Source organism: Prorops nasuta, unplaced genomic scaffold, assembly GCF_024137725.1.
Source record: "Prorops nasuta isolate Cenicafe-Biocafe unplaced genomic scaffold, Cenicafe_Pnas_1.2 PNAS00006, whole genome shotgun sequence".
Taxonomy (NCBI): domain Eukaryota; kingdom Metazoa; phylum Arthropoda; class Insecta; order Hymenoptera; family Bethylidae; genus Prorops; species Prorops nasuta.
The window spans coordinates 6197915-6212330 of NW_027116803.1; the positions used below are offsets into that span (position 1 = coordinate 6197915).

Here is a 14416-nt window from a genome sequence, read left to right on the forward strand (position 1 = left end):
TTTATTGCAGATTCGATATTGGAAAAAGATAAGACTTCTATCTCGTCCTATCAAAAAAAATATAGGTTCTATCCAACATTTTGCAGCATTAGAACAAGGTGTGGGCCTGTGTCCGACTCTTCGTCCCCGGCTTTCGGCCTCGATACTCAATAGTCGTTTTTTGCTTATATTCCCGTCGTATTTCGCGACCATCGGGTCTCGTCGTCACAGTTCGGGGGGTCTTAGATTCCGGTATCTCTGCCTGCATTCTCACCATAACTTGCCAATGGACATACCATGGTGCTTTCTGCTTGTACCCCGCATGCAATCGTCATAACATGCAAGTAATGCTTTGTTCGGGTCGGGGTTAAGTGTAGGTGGGTCAGTACTCGACTGTGTGGTCGCAGTGCCCCTGCCTATACGAGGCTTCGATTACTCGTCCGGTGTTATGGGTGGTACATGCATACTCCGCTGGTATGCCCATTGCCGAGTCTATGGTGTCCCTTGTTAAAATGCGGTAAATTGAGGGATTGAATTTCTTTTTTTGCGATAGAACAAGATAGAAATCTCATCTTTTCCAGTATCGATTTTACATTTTATTGCAGATTCGATATTGGAAAAAGATAAGACTTCTATCTCGTCCTATCAAAAAAAATATAGGTTCTATCCAACATTTTGCAGCATTAGAACAAGGTGTGGGCCTGTGTCCGACTCTTCGTCCCCGGCTTTCGGCCTCGATACTCAATAGTCGTTTTTTGCTTATATTCCCGTCGTATTTCGCGACCATCGGGTCTCGTCGTCACAGTTCGGGGGGTCTTAGATTCCGGTATCTCTGCCTGCATTCTCACCATAACTTGCCAATGGACATACCATGGTGCTTTCTGCTTGTACCCCGCATGCAATCGTCATAACATGCAAGTAATGCTTTGTTCGGGTCGGGGTTAAGTGTAGGTGGGTCAGTACTCGACTGTGTGGTCGCAGTGCCCCTGCCTATACGAGGCTTCGATTACTCGTCCGGTGTTATGGGTGGTACATGCATACTCCGCTGGTATGCCCATTGCCGAGTCTATGGTGTCCCTTGTTAAAATGCGGTAAATTGAGGGATTGAATTTCTTTTTTTGCGATAGAACAAGATAGAAATCTCATCTTTTCCAGTATCGATTTTACATTTTATTGCAGATTCGATATTGGAAAAAGATAAGACTTCTATCTCGTCCTATCAAAAAAAATATAGGTTCTATCCAACATTTTGCAGCATTAGAACAAGGTGTGGGCCTGTGTCCGACTCTTCGTCCCCGGCTTTCGGCCTCGATACTCAATAGTCGTTTTTTGCTTATATTCCCGTCGTATTTTGCGACCATCGGGTCTCGTCGTCACGGTTCGGGGGGTCTTAGATTCCGGTATCTCTGCCTGCACTCTCCACCTAACTTGCCAATGGACATACCATGGTGCTTTCTGCTTGTACCCCGCATGCAATCGTCATAACATGCAAGTAATGCTTTGTTCGGGTCGGGGTTAAGTGTAGGTGGGTCAGTACTCGACTGTGTGGTCGCAGTGCCCCTGCCTATACGAGGCTTCGATTACTCGTCCGGTGTTATGGGTGGTACATGCATACTCCGCTGGTATGCCCATTGCCGAGTGTATGGTGTCCCTTGTTAAAATGCGGTAAATTGAGGGATTGAATTTCTTTTTTTGCGATAGAACAAGATAGAAATCTCATCTTTTCCAGTATCGATTTTACATTTTATTGCAGATTCGATATTGGAAAAAGATAAGACTTCTATTTCGTCCTATCAAAAAAAATATAGGTTCTATCCAACATTTTGCAACATTAGAACAAGGTGTGGGCCTGTGTCCGACTCTTCGTCCCCGGCTTTCGGCCTCGACACTCAATGGCCGCTTCCGTCGCGTAGATAATAGTTATCTCGTTTAATAAAAACGTCCTCTTTTTTCCCCAGCCCCTCCTCCTCTTAAAATTTCAAGGATAAGCGAATACTATTTTATTATTTCTAATTTTTGTTAATTCAAGTACAGATGTTTTTGAAGAAGTAGACTCTCGAGTGCCAACTAGAACGGACTGATCCTCGTTCAGTGCCTATATAAACCCTTATTCACTTTGTCCTTGTGGATTATCGGCGTTGGCTCGTTAAGTTCACCTAATAGAGGTCCATCCTTATTGGTGTGTAAATCGTTTCCTCGACGTAGTAGTTCTTCGTGGGTCAACTCGAATCCACGCCAAGGGATAAAGAGTGTAAGGGTACTTAGTCACTGAAGAGAATATCAGACCTGATCTAGCTGACCTTAGTGTGAATTCACATTCACTCTCGAGAGAATGAAACTTCTCAATCAACAATTGGAAAGAAGGAACAAAATTTCACTATTCTCCTCATTCATATATTTGTTATTAGAATGATTGCTTAAATAATATTTTTGCTTATCCTTGAAAGTTTTAATTATTAACAGAAATGAGGAAATATTTTTTATAATCTTTCCTCATTTTAAATCAATACTTTTTTAGTCAAATATTATTAATTTCTTTTTCCATTCTAGGTGGAGAGGAAGAGGACGATTACAATATATAATACAAATGCACGTTACATTATTATATATTTATTTTAATCCTTTTAGGAATAGGCATTAATAATTTTATAATTCCCAATTTTTGTTAATTCAAGTACAGATGTTTTTGGAGAAGTAGACTCTCGAGTGCCAACTAGAACGGACTGATCCTTCTTCAGTGCCTATAAAAACCCTTATTCACTTTGTCCTTGTGGATTATCGGCGTTGGCTCGTTAAGTTCACCTAATAGAGGTCCATCTTTATTGGTGTGTAAATCGTTTCCTCGACGTAGTAGTTCTTCGTGGGTCAACTCGAATCCACGCCAAGGGATAAAGAGTGTAAGGGTACTTAGTCACTGAAGAGAGTATCAGACCTGATCTAGCTGACCTTAGTGTGAATTCACATTCACTCTCGAGAGAATGAAACTTCTCAATCAACAATTGGAAAGAAGGAACAAAATTTCACTATTCTCGTCATTCATATATTTGTTATTAGAATGATTGCTTAAATAATATTTTTGCTTATCCTTGAAAGTTTTAATTATTAACAGAAATGAGGAAATATTTTTTATAATCTTTCCTCATTTTAAATCAATACTTTTTTAGTCAAATATTATTAATTTCTTTTTCTATTCTAGGTGGAGAGGAAGAGGACGATTACAATATATCATACAAATGCACGTTACATTATTATATATTTATTTTAATCCTTTTAGGAATAGGCATTAATAATTTTATAATTCCCAATTTTTGTTAATTCAAGTACAGATGTTTTTGAAGAAGTAGACTCTCGAGTGCCAACTAGAACGGACTGATCCTTCTTCAGTGCCTATAAAAACCCTTATTCACTTTGTCCTTGTGGATTATCGGCGTTGGCTCGTTAAGTTCACCTAATAGAGGTCCATCTTTATTGGTGTGTAAATCGTTTCCTCGACGTAGTAGTTCTTCGTGGGTCAACTCGAATCCACGCCAAGGGATAAAGAGAGTAAGGGTACTTAGTCACTGAAGAGAGTATCAGACCTGATCTAGCTGACCTTAGTGTGAATTCACATTCACTCTCGAGAGAATGAAACTTCTCAATCAACAATTGGAAAGAAGGAACAAAATTTCACTATTCTTCTCATTCATATATTTGTTATTAGAATGATTGCTTAAATAATATTTTTGCTTATCCTTGAAAGTTTTAATTATTAACAGAAATGAGGAAATATTTTTTATAATCTTTCCTCATTTTAAATCAATACTTTTTTAATCAAATATTATTAATTTCTTTTTCTTTTTTAGGTGGGGCCGCGGCCTCCTCCTCATCGGTGTGCCACCTTGTCGTGGTGAGGGGGCTCACCTCTGCGGGATCCTTTCTGACTTCGTAAATGCTATACATATGCCTATTGTCGAATCGGTGAAGATCTCGTAGAGGTGCCAAGAGCACACCAGACCCACCTTAAGTAAACTATAATTTTCATTTCCGTTTTGAATTAAATTATTTAATCCCAGGAAAATATTTTTGTGTAATTTTTCAATGTTTTAGTATCTAAAATAATAAAATTATATGATTCACTCGTATCATAGTTTTAGTTTAGCCAGAGATGAAACGAGAGATTGCTCATGCGGTTTGCGGGCCGCGTGATCCTGCGGCAATCCTAGCCGATAGGCGGTGCTGCTGACGATCCATCCTGATGCATCATTCCATCCTAGAGAATTGTGTATGGGTATATTGGGTATGCAGTGTTGGCAGAAAGTAGACCGTCGGTCTGCAGAATTTCCCCCTCCACTTACAACCACAGATACAGGCTTGTTTGCGTGAGCCATCCCCACTTCTACCGCTGCTTGATGGTCACGAACACAAGTAGAAGCGTCCGTACATGTGTCAACTTGTACATATGTACATACCTGTACATACACACTACACGAAGCAGAGCGATTCGACATTCTATGGGCCGTACTCATGCATAGACGTGACTCGAACTCGAGTCGAGTTTGTATACTATAGTTTACGTTACATATACTATATGTTTTTGCCTGAGTCGAGCTCGACTCGAACTGTTTGAGTCGAGCTCGAGTCACGTCTCTGAGCACATACCAGCCACCAGGGTATGAAAGTGTTCTGCTATTGATTGTGAGGATTGTGAGTACTGAAAGTCTATAGTTTATGTGACATTAAATATAGGGTTTTAGAATTCGCAGTCAATAGCGGAACACGGTCTATGTTATAGCACTTTTCTGCTTCAGAGCTATATTTTGTGGAATAGCATGACGACGGCACAAACTGTAAATAAATATACATATTCAATTTCTCGTATACTGCTATTATGTGCTACAGTTTGCGTTCGATACTTCAGCCCTCCATTTTCACCAGGAGCAGAATCGATGAAGGCCAGTAATCAGTATACCGCCTATTCTATCCCATTCTATCCGGTCTATCCATCCATCAATCCATACCCATATTATATTACCCATTATCCAGTGAACCCACCCACCCTAATATTGCGTTGAATAAAAAAAACTCATATGAGCTGGATACATATAGTATACATACTATCTCTGGTTATACTCCAATCATTAGCATTGGCTGCGTTCAGCGGACTCCACAGTTGTGTGAGCGATCAGTGATTCTATTATTTGATTGGTTAAACTTTTATTTGAGGCCAATTAGATAAGGGAATCACTGATCACTCGTTCAACTGTTGAGTTCGCTGAATACAGCCATTAATAGGCCTCAGTCAAATTGGCCGGATATATATTGAATAATGGAAAAAAAACTACAGGAGTTGTTTGTTAAGCGTTTATAGATGTTTGTTATATTAGTAAAAGCGTTTGTTAGTTGCTAATTTTTTAGAAAAAGCAAAAATAAAAACCAGCGTTAAGTTGGCCAAACATTAATTACTTTTCTTTAGATAGGGTGTTATATCGATTCAGAATCGTTTGTAGTCTCTACATATAAAAGAAAAAATGTTTGTTAGTTAATGGATTTGAACGAAAATGAAATTAAAAAATTCACAATTTAGTTCGAGAGCAAGTAAAGGTTATATATATTATTCTATTTTACGATTTTACAACTATATTGATAATAAACGTTTGTTAGGTGTTTGTAGATTCTTGCTACACTAATAGAAACATTTGTCATAATTGATAATTTTTGCAAAAATGCAGAAAATAAAAATTGCATCAATGTGAAGTTGACTGGACATTAACTAAATTTTTCCTTAAATAATGTAATCACATCGATTTAGGATCGTCTGTAGTTTCTAAAAACATAAGTTACGTTTATTAAATGTTAATTATGAAGAAAAATCAAATTACAAACATTTCCAATTTTGTCCATGCATATGTATGTACATACTATATTATTATGGACAAAATTGGAAATGTTTGTAATTTGATTTTTCTTCATAATTAACATCTAACAAACGTAACTTATGTTTTTAGAAACTACAGACGTTCCTAAATCGATGTGATTACATTGATCGTGTTTCAAAATTCACTGGCAGTACTGCGGAATATCCTTCTGTCTTCTTTCAATGCTTCATTCTTGACAAAGATATAACGATATCCGCAATACTGGCAGTGAATTCTGGAACACGGCCATTATTTAAGGAAAAATTTAGTTAATGTCCAGTCAACTTCACACTGATGCGATTTTTATTTTCTGCACTTTTGCAAAAATTATCAATCATAACAAATGTTTCTATTGGTGTAACAAGAATCTACAAATACCTAACAAACGTTTATTATCAATATAGTTGTAAAATCGTACAATCGAATAATATATATAACCTATACTTGCTCTCGAACTAAATTGTGAATTTTTTAATTTCATTTTCGTTCAAATCCATTAACAAACAAACATTTTTTCTTTTATATGTAGAAACTACAAACGATTCTGAATCGATATAACACCCTATATCTAATGAAAAGTAATTAATGTTCGGCCAACTTAACGCTGGTTATTATTTTTGCATTTTCTCAAAAATTAGCAACTAACGAACGCTTTTGTTGATATAACAAACATCTACAAACGCTTAACAAACAACTCCTGTAGTTTTTTTTCCATTATTCAATATACATAGTCACATTGCAATAAATAAAAATTGGAAATAGCAAGTAAACTGAAGTCATCAGATAGCACTTAATTTCATACTAACACATGTGCACACGTATACAGTTTAGTACCAAAAAACATCATGAATTACAGCGGGGGCGCTACTAACGCTGGAAAAGCGAATAACAATGTAGTTTGTAGCCCCTGATTGTACTTGTACAAATGTATTTGCTTTTGCACTTTTGCAGTGTTTGCAGGTTACAGGGTTGTAGCTAGTGTAGTTATAGGGGGCGTTGGGCCTCCTTTAATAATTCTAGAATTATCTGTTACTTTTAAAAATAGTTTTACACACACGTGAGCCCATAATAACAATAAAATTAAAAATTTAAATGTTAATTTCACTTTCTTTTTCATTAAAAGTAGTAATTTTGGCTGAAGAAAATTAGATATTATACTACCATTTCACGACCTCTAATATTTTTTGTCGATAAGATACCGATATAGGCTTATTGGGATCTGACATAGTTGACGCGCTCCAAGTGGTAAAAAATGAAAGCAGTGGAAGCCCAGGTTTTACATTGATTCTTATGGATATTTTTCAATAAATTGCAATTTATTATTGAAAACCTTAAAACTTTTGAATTTGGGAGAAAAGTTTGTACAGATATTTTCCATCGAAATCATTATAACCCTCCTGTAATTTCAATAGACATTTAGACACTTAGGCTTTCATGCGCCATATTCGTTTTTTATTTATCTTGTATATATAGACTCCGCCCACGTGTCAGATCCCAATAGACTACGATCTGCTGCATACTAATACAACGTTATAGAATTTTGAATGTGAAGTAATGTATATACTTATTATCAGAGCATCATCTATCGGTCGTAATTTTTTAGGCAAATTTTGTGTATATACATATATAATTACACATTTCACTTCACTGTCATTGTGTTGCTATGCAGAAGGCCTATAGGTCTAAGCAACTTTTTTAATTTTTACGCTTTTTGTTAATAACGATTCTATTTTTTATGTATGAAATAATAAATGTATTAGGTAAACTATAGAAGGAAATATTTAAACTGTTATAATTGTATTATCTACGATAGAAATTAAAATTAAATTTTTGATGTAAAAAATGCAATTTCTTTTAATAAAAAATATGTCTTAACAAAATTAATAGATTCTTCATAAATTAAACATTTTTTTTCAACGGATATCATTGTACCGACGTTTGGTAAAAGAAAATTACCATGTATCGATCGACATCAATAATATCCTCCTCCTTGGTTCCTACTATGTTGATAATAAAGTTAAAACATCGTACAATGTGGAAACAGCATTAAATTCTCTTTTCTTTGACAGTCGAGATTAAGTAATTACTAGAATTCATAATTGTCTTTTGAAATTTGATATGAATATTTTTAAAGAAGAAAAGAAACTTGTAACTCCAAATTTGAAGTATAATGTTTTAATAATAATTATATTGAAGTACATGATGCTTTTATACAATATGTATAGATAGACAGAGCCATAAATAGTTCTTTTTAAGTAGTTGACAATGTAGCTATAATGCTTAATGAATCCATAGTTTTACAATCGTCTATTATGAAAGAGAGAAAAAGAGAGCAAGGAGAACAACTGTGAAGATAGCTAAAGGGAAAAGAGAAGGAGAGGTGGCGAGAGAGAAAGAGAGGAAATTGAACAAAAATGTGTAATACATGTAGTTGTAAAATTCTATCCAAAAAAAGAAATATTGCCCTAGCTAGTCTTTATTTCGAAGCATACGCTCACATAGTTGTGTGCCTAATGAGATTAGATTTCTAGGTCGATATTAAAGAAACATCTCCGCAACATGTAGATTACCTAAAAACGTATCTCAAGTACATTTTACTAGGTGAAGTACAGGTTTAAAAATGTTACGCTTCACTTTATAAAATTGTAGCGCTTCATTTTCAGCAACAAGACGCCTAAATTGCGTTAAATGTTATATATATATATATACTATATATATTTTTTGTTTTTTTTTATATATTAATAAAAATTATGAAGAGCTTTCTTTTTACAAACATTATATATCACTTAACGAGATTTTGTACATGCTTTTTCGCATAATGTCATCTAATTACATTCTATCTGTTGGCTTCGCTAATCATTTTCCTCGCAATTTAATACATATATATTTATTTATATTAACTCGAACACATTTTAAAAATGTAATTACTTTTTTCATACGATTTTTAATTAATTTATTCCAAGTTTAATTTGTTCTCGTAAAATAACAAATTACCTTACGACCTCTCTCGCATTTTTAAATAAAAACATGTTTTTTTTACATATTTATATATATATATATCCACTATTTGTAAGTAGCATTACGATTCAATCGCTCTCTTTTTTAAATTTTAATCAATCAGTCGCCACAAATTTCAAGAAGGTTTCACAAACCCATTCTAGAAAGCGCCGATTAACTATGTCATGATATTATCACTTTCTAATATAAACAAACATTGCTATAACGTTAAAATAACTTTAAACATATTTAACTCAGTAACTAGTTAACTAATAATAATGATAATAATAATAATATATTATAGAAAAACGTACAGATCAGAATGATGTTAATAGAGTGTAGGAGAAAAAAATATGTTAAAGTTGTGTGACTGGGTGTCAATTAACGATAAATTTGTAGGAGCTTGACTAATAGATATGTGTCTATAAATGCGTGTGCTATACGCTGCCAGTCTGAATTCTAGAAGAAGAAAAATTAATAACGCAATTAAAAAAAAAAAATAGATGAAAGCTACGTGTCAGAGTGAAGATTGACTTGGATTAAGACTGCTTATAATTTCTTCAAGAGCGTTCAAAGACAAGTTTCGAATGAGACGTGCAACTCGACAAACCTCCAAACTTACATTGACTTGCAAATCAAGGGGATTTTCACATCGAAGTACAATGCATATTTCCCTCGAGCTAATAACCCTTAACTTATCTTAGATTCTGATCGAGTCGATTTCTGCTTACAGAAGTGTCTTCTTAAATCGTTAAATGTATACTAAAGGATCTTTCACCATATATACACACATTTGCACATCATTTCACCATCAGTTTTCGCTCCTAACAGACCTAGCTAAATCAACCAACCGTGGAAAGGACTATTATTTTTACAGTATCCGTACGCGATGAATTTTCGTTGGTGAAACGAAGGATTGTCAGAAAGAACTGCAGACATCTTCAGAAAATGCCCGATTATACGAATCGCTCGTGTGGTAAATAGTAAAAGTATTTTTAATGCAGGTGTACAAAGCAGATCGAGTAGAATGAAAAATGTCGTTATTTCAAATTGTTCCTTAGCATTCACGATCGATATCTCGTTAGGAAAGAATCGAACAATTGCTATTTACGCTATGTCGAAATTTCAATAACCGGTTCGGCCGTGTTATTGTTAAGCAATTGCTGCTTATCCCGCAGTTTGAGATCGTACTGAGGTGAGGGTGATTCCTTCACGTCCATGGGCGACAGTCCTTCAGCCTCTTCGAGGGGCGAGACGCCCTCCTCATAGTCCTCGTCCATATCGTAGTCAGCTTCGATCTTCGATTCGTGCATACCGTGCAACTTGGCACGATGGAGTTTCAACGCGTAGGCAACCTCACCACCATAAGTGACCTTTCCCATGAACGATCGGATCTCGTCGAAGCAGCTGTCCTCTCGTTCGTTCTCGTTGCTGCTTCCGGGTGAGTCCGCGACGGATACCACCCCGCTACCATCGTCAGCCTCGTGCTTCTTCAGGTGCCTGTCCAGGTTAGTTTGCTGACCGAAGCAACGCTCGCACATGGGACACTTGAAGGGCCGCTGCTTATCGTGAATGTTCCTCACGTGTCTCTGCAGATTGCTGGAAATGCTGAATGACCTCTCGCAGTACTTGCACTTGTAGGGTTGTTCGCCAGTGTGAGTCCTCAGGTGCCTCGTCAAGTTGGCCGAGCGTGGAAAGACTTTACCGCAAAATTTGCAGGAGTACCGATCCTTCATCTTTCCATGCGGGTGGTGGTGGTGGTGATGATGATGATGGTGGTGGGGGTGGGGGTGGGAGGACATGACAGCGTCCTGGAACGGTTTGACGCCAGGGAATGCACCCAATGGCGGCCTTGCCAGCAGGTCGAAGCCGCCTCCTGGCCTAGCGCCGCTGAGTCCATTCATCAACGTACCTAAAAAAGGAAGTCCTCTTGGAGGACCGAATGGCTGCAGCGGGGGCAGTAGTCTGTTCTCCGCCCCGGTACCACCTGGAGGTGGTGGAGGTGGGGGCAGTGGTCCACCAGGGAATCCTGGAAAACTACTGGTCGGCGTACGGTACATGGCCTCCAAGAACACCGGATGGATCGGTCTGGGGTACGCCATGTGCGGTTGGCAATTCGTCGTTGGTTGCTCCGTTGGGAAACTCGTCCTTGAACGAGGACTCAAGGCTTCGTTCTTCCCATCCATGTCGATCCTCGCCGATTCCTCGGCTTCCATCTTCGGGGAACTCGGAATCGGCGGGACGTCCTCCGGGGGTGTCGGAGTCCGCGGAGGACTCTTGCACTTGAGACCGGAAGTGCCGGGGGCTGCGGTCTTCCTCGTCCTGACGCTCAAATCCAGAGGCTGATCAGTGGTTTCCTGTTCAGGATCCTCCTTCTTGACTTTTATCTTGCAAGAGTCTCTGTCCTTGTCTTTCGCGGTACTGTCATCGCTCTCCGGGGTCGGTTGAACCGGGGGCCGCGCCGGGGACGGCCTGAAGGTCGACGTTGCTTCCTCCGCCGTTGATGGGGAGACTTTCATATGTTGGGGGAGCACCCTGGGTGGAGTGAAGCGGTCCTTCTTCGGGCTGACCCTGCCCTTTTCCGCCTCCTCGATTTTCGGCGGGAAGAGCAACGGGGTCCCGAGGAAGTTCGGTGCGTTTGGGAAGATTCCTGGGTACGGACCCATCAGGGCCGAGGAGTAGAAGGGTAGACCACCCGGTAGACTGACCGGCGGTCTCGGGTAGACCAGGAACGGATTGGGGGCGGAGGTGGGTAACTGCGGCATTGCGCGTGGTAGACTCGCGGGGGTCGTCGAGTCGCAGAACCGCTTGTGCTTCGACAATGACGTCAGCGTGCTAAACGATTGGCAGCATTTGTCGCATTTGTTTTGCGTCCGACAATCTGCGTGCATGCGCTTGTGACGACACAAATTCGAGAATTGAGTGTACGCTTTGAAGCAAACTTCGCACTGGAAGGGCTTGAAGCTGCTGTGAATGTGGGTGTGTTGCTTCAATCCGGAGCTGGACCCAAAAGTTTTGCCGCACTCGGCGCAGGCGTGACTCCTCGCTCCTACGTGATGTGACCGGATGTGACGTTGCAAATTCGATGGATCCGTAAAAACCTGTCGGGTGTTCGACTTTTAGCGATACTTGGAAGATGTGACTCGAAGTACAAAGAATGTCAAATTCCTTGATGTAGATTTGAGTTTTTGACCTACCTTGGGGCAATTTTCGCAAGGGTACTTTCGCAGGTCTCCGTGGGCGATTGCGCGATGACGCACCAGAAGAGATCGCCAGGCGTAAGCACGAGGACAGTTCTCACAGCGATGCTGGTCCTTTGGATATTTGTGACAGCTTACTAGATGCTTGTCCAATCTGTCGACAAACAATTGAATAGCAGTCTTTTTTATAAATTACTTTCCTCTTCGTTTGCTATTATTATTATTATTATATTAACGAAGAGAGAGTTGGAAAAGTATCGTTCTAGACTGGATATAAGCGTTGCAAGTGAGGCAAATGATTGGGATCGAGGGAAGGGGACTTTCACCGGGTGTTTATGGCGAGCCACCTCTTGCTCGATAATAATATGCAAAGTTGCGTATATACATGGGAAAGTGGAGGATACTCTTGGAGGATTTGATGGTGTTGTGTACTGATATTGGAGAACGTGGTACGGGCTCCGGTCGCAGGATGCCACACTGTAGGAAGCATTGATTTTACACCCTCGAACACACATGTCGTCGCGTGAAAGCTATTCGTGGTAAGATAGTGGCCTCATGGTGACGGTGCGCCATACCAGATGAGCCATGAGCACGCGACGCCTTCGATAATGCATACGCGACCGTCTAATGCATCGAATGTGTCGCGCTAACAACCTTTCTCCACCACAACAGGTGAGAGCTTTTACTTCAAAGGACCCGGAAGTACTTGATTCCCCCCCCCCCAAAATAATCTCAAATAATAAAAAAACCTATGGTTCAACTTACTTCTCTATATACCAATTTTCACATTTATCATTTTGTATTTTTCTTTCAATAAAAGCAAGGTTATATAGCAAAATTATTCAACCGTGTATAACAAAACATGATTGTTTTAATGTTAAATATATAGCGCAGAGTTGTAACCGTGGGAAAAAATAGAGAGATCTGCGAGCACATACCTCATGGCAGACTCCAGCACAAAAGATATTTGACTTTTCACACAATAAGTGAGTACAAACATTTTACGGACCCCTTTTGTATTGGTTGGGAAATAATAGTACTCATCGAGAGTAATTCACATTCATCGAGATGTATTGTCTATGGAGCATTGCTAATTCTAACGTGTCTGTTTGGCTTGGAGAAAATTATTACTCTAGAACAGGAATATTAAAAACTAGAGAATTGTTAAATATTGAAAGTGATAACAGGGATTTCTATTCCTCATTCCGATTAGTTCGCGATGTTGCTTCTACGAGCGTGTAATCGCTGATGATTTCATTCGTCGATTCTATGAAACATTCATAAACAGAGTTTCGCGTATTACTATACAAACGTTATTATCATATATATATATATATACATATATTACAGTGGAAAGAATTTCGTTCTATCTAAGAACAGAATTTATTTATAATAATATAAAGAATAAAACGTGATGGAACATTACTTACTGTTCAATGTCTTGGAACGGTTTATCACAATCTGGGCATCTCGTCTCGCCGTCTTCTTCTTCCTCTCTGTCCTCGTCAACAGTTCCACTGTGCTGGGAAGCTGCAAGTAGTCGAATGAAAAATTAAATTTTGCCTTTTGCACAACCTACTTAAATTTATAATAAACGGATGTACGCGCTACGTTCTAGTTTGTACCTCGTTGCTGGATAGGATAAACTATAACTAGAAGAGAACAACGGTACGTGACTGGACGTTCTTCAGCAACGAATCATACTATGTGATCGAAATCGACGACGCGAGTACCACCAGACTAGCGTGACAATGCTTGCACGGATTGTTTGTGAATTATTGAGCTTCTCCGCTAATATGTCAATCCGTAAAGAAATCAGCAATGTACAAATTATCTACTGATTAGATACGATAATAAATCCCCTTTAGAATTTTGCTCATCGGTCTCATTCTTTTAATAATTTCACTTATCGTATATTCTCTTATCCTAGGGTATTAACATACGTAACGATGTAAACAATAATTCGTTATTTCACCATTCTAAAAAAATACTAAAGCTCAATTTCAATACATTTCATAAATGTTCACCAAGGTACACCAATTAGTTATTATTTCGTAAGAATTAATCAAGCAAATACTCGTGTTTATTTTTTTTATAAGAAACACACTTGTCACCAGTATAGAGATCCGTTGTTAGAAAATTAAGAGTGGATGATTAGGAGTGAGTAAGTTCGTAAACTGTTTGTGGTTCGAGAAAGTACCTGATGCTCCTCAGGTTCTCATGGATCGCGCGATCCGACACACAACTAGCAACGAGGACTATGAGTACAATGATGCTCCAGTTGGAAAGCTCGGTGGCTATCTTGAAAAATAAATGTGGACGAGTTGTCCGAAACTGATTCCCATT

At 38.7% G+C, this 14416-nt stretch overlaps 1 protein-coding gene across 2 annotated transcripts in view; it reads right to left on the reverse strand.

Moving 5' to 3' along the window:
- Positions 1-8069: 8069 nt before the first annotated feature.
- The window catches only part of LOC136774043 (transcription factor hamlet-like), a 57806-nt gene continuing 51459 nt past the window's right edge, over positions 8070-14416 (reverse strand). The window contains exons 8-10 of one of the 2 annotated variants that reach the window (XM_066728097.1): positions 13501-13600; positions 12068-12224; positions 8070-11971 (exon numbers count right to left, since the gene is read on the reverse strand). In XM_066728097.1, coding sequence (XP_066584194.1) covers positions 9983-11971; positions 12068-12224; positions 13501-13600 — 2246 coding nt within the window. In that variant the 3' untranslated portion in view covers positions 8070-9982. Of the gene's footprint in view, positions 11987-12067; positions 12225-13500; positions 13601-14416 lie in introns of both variants that reach the window. The other variant, XM_066728096.1, reaches the window with a different exon arrangement.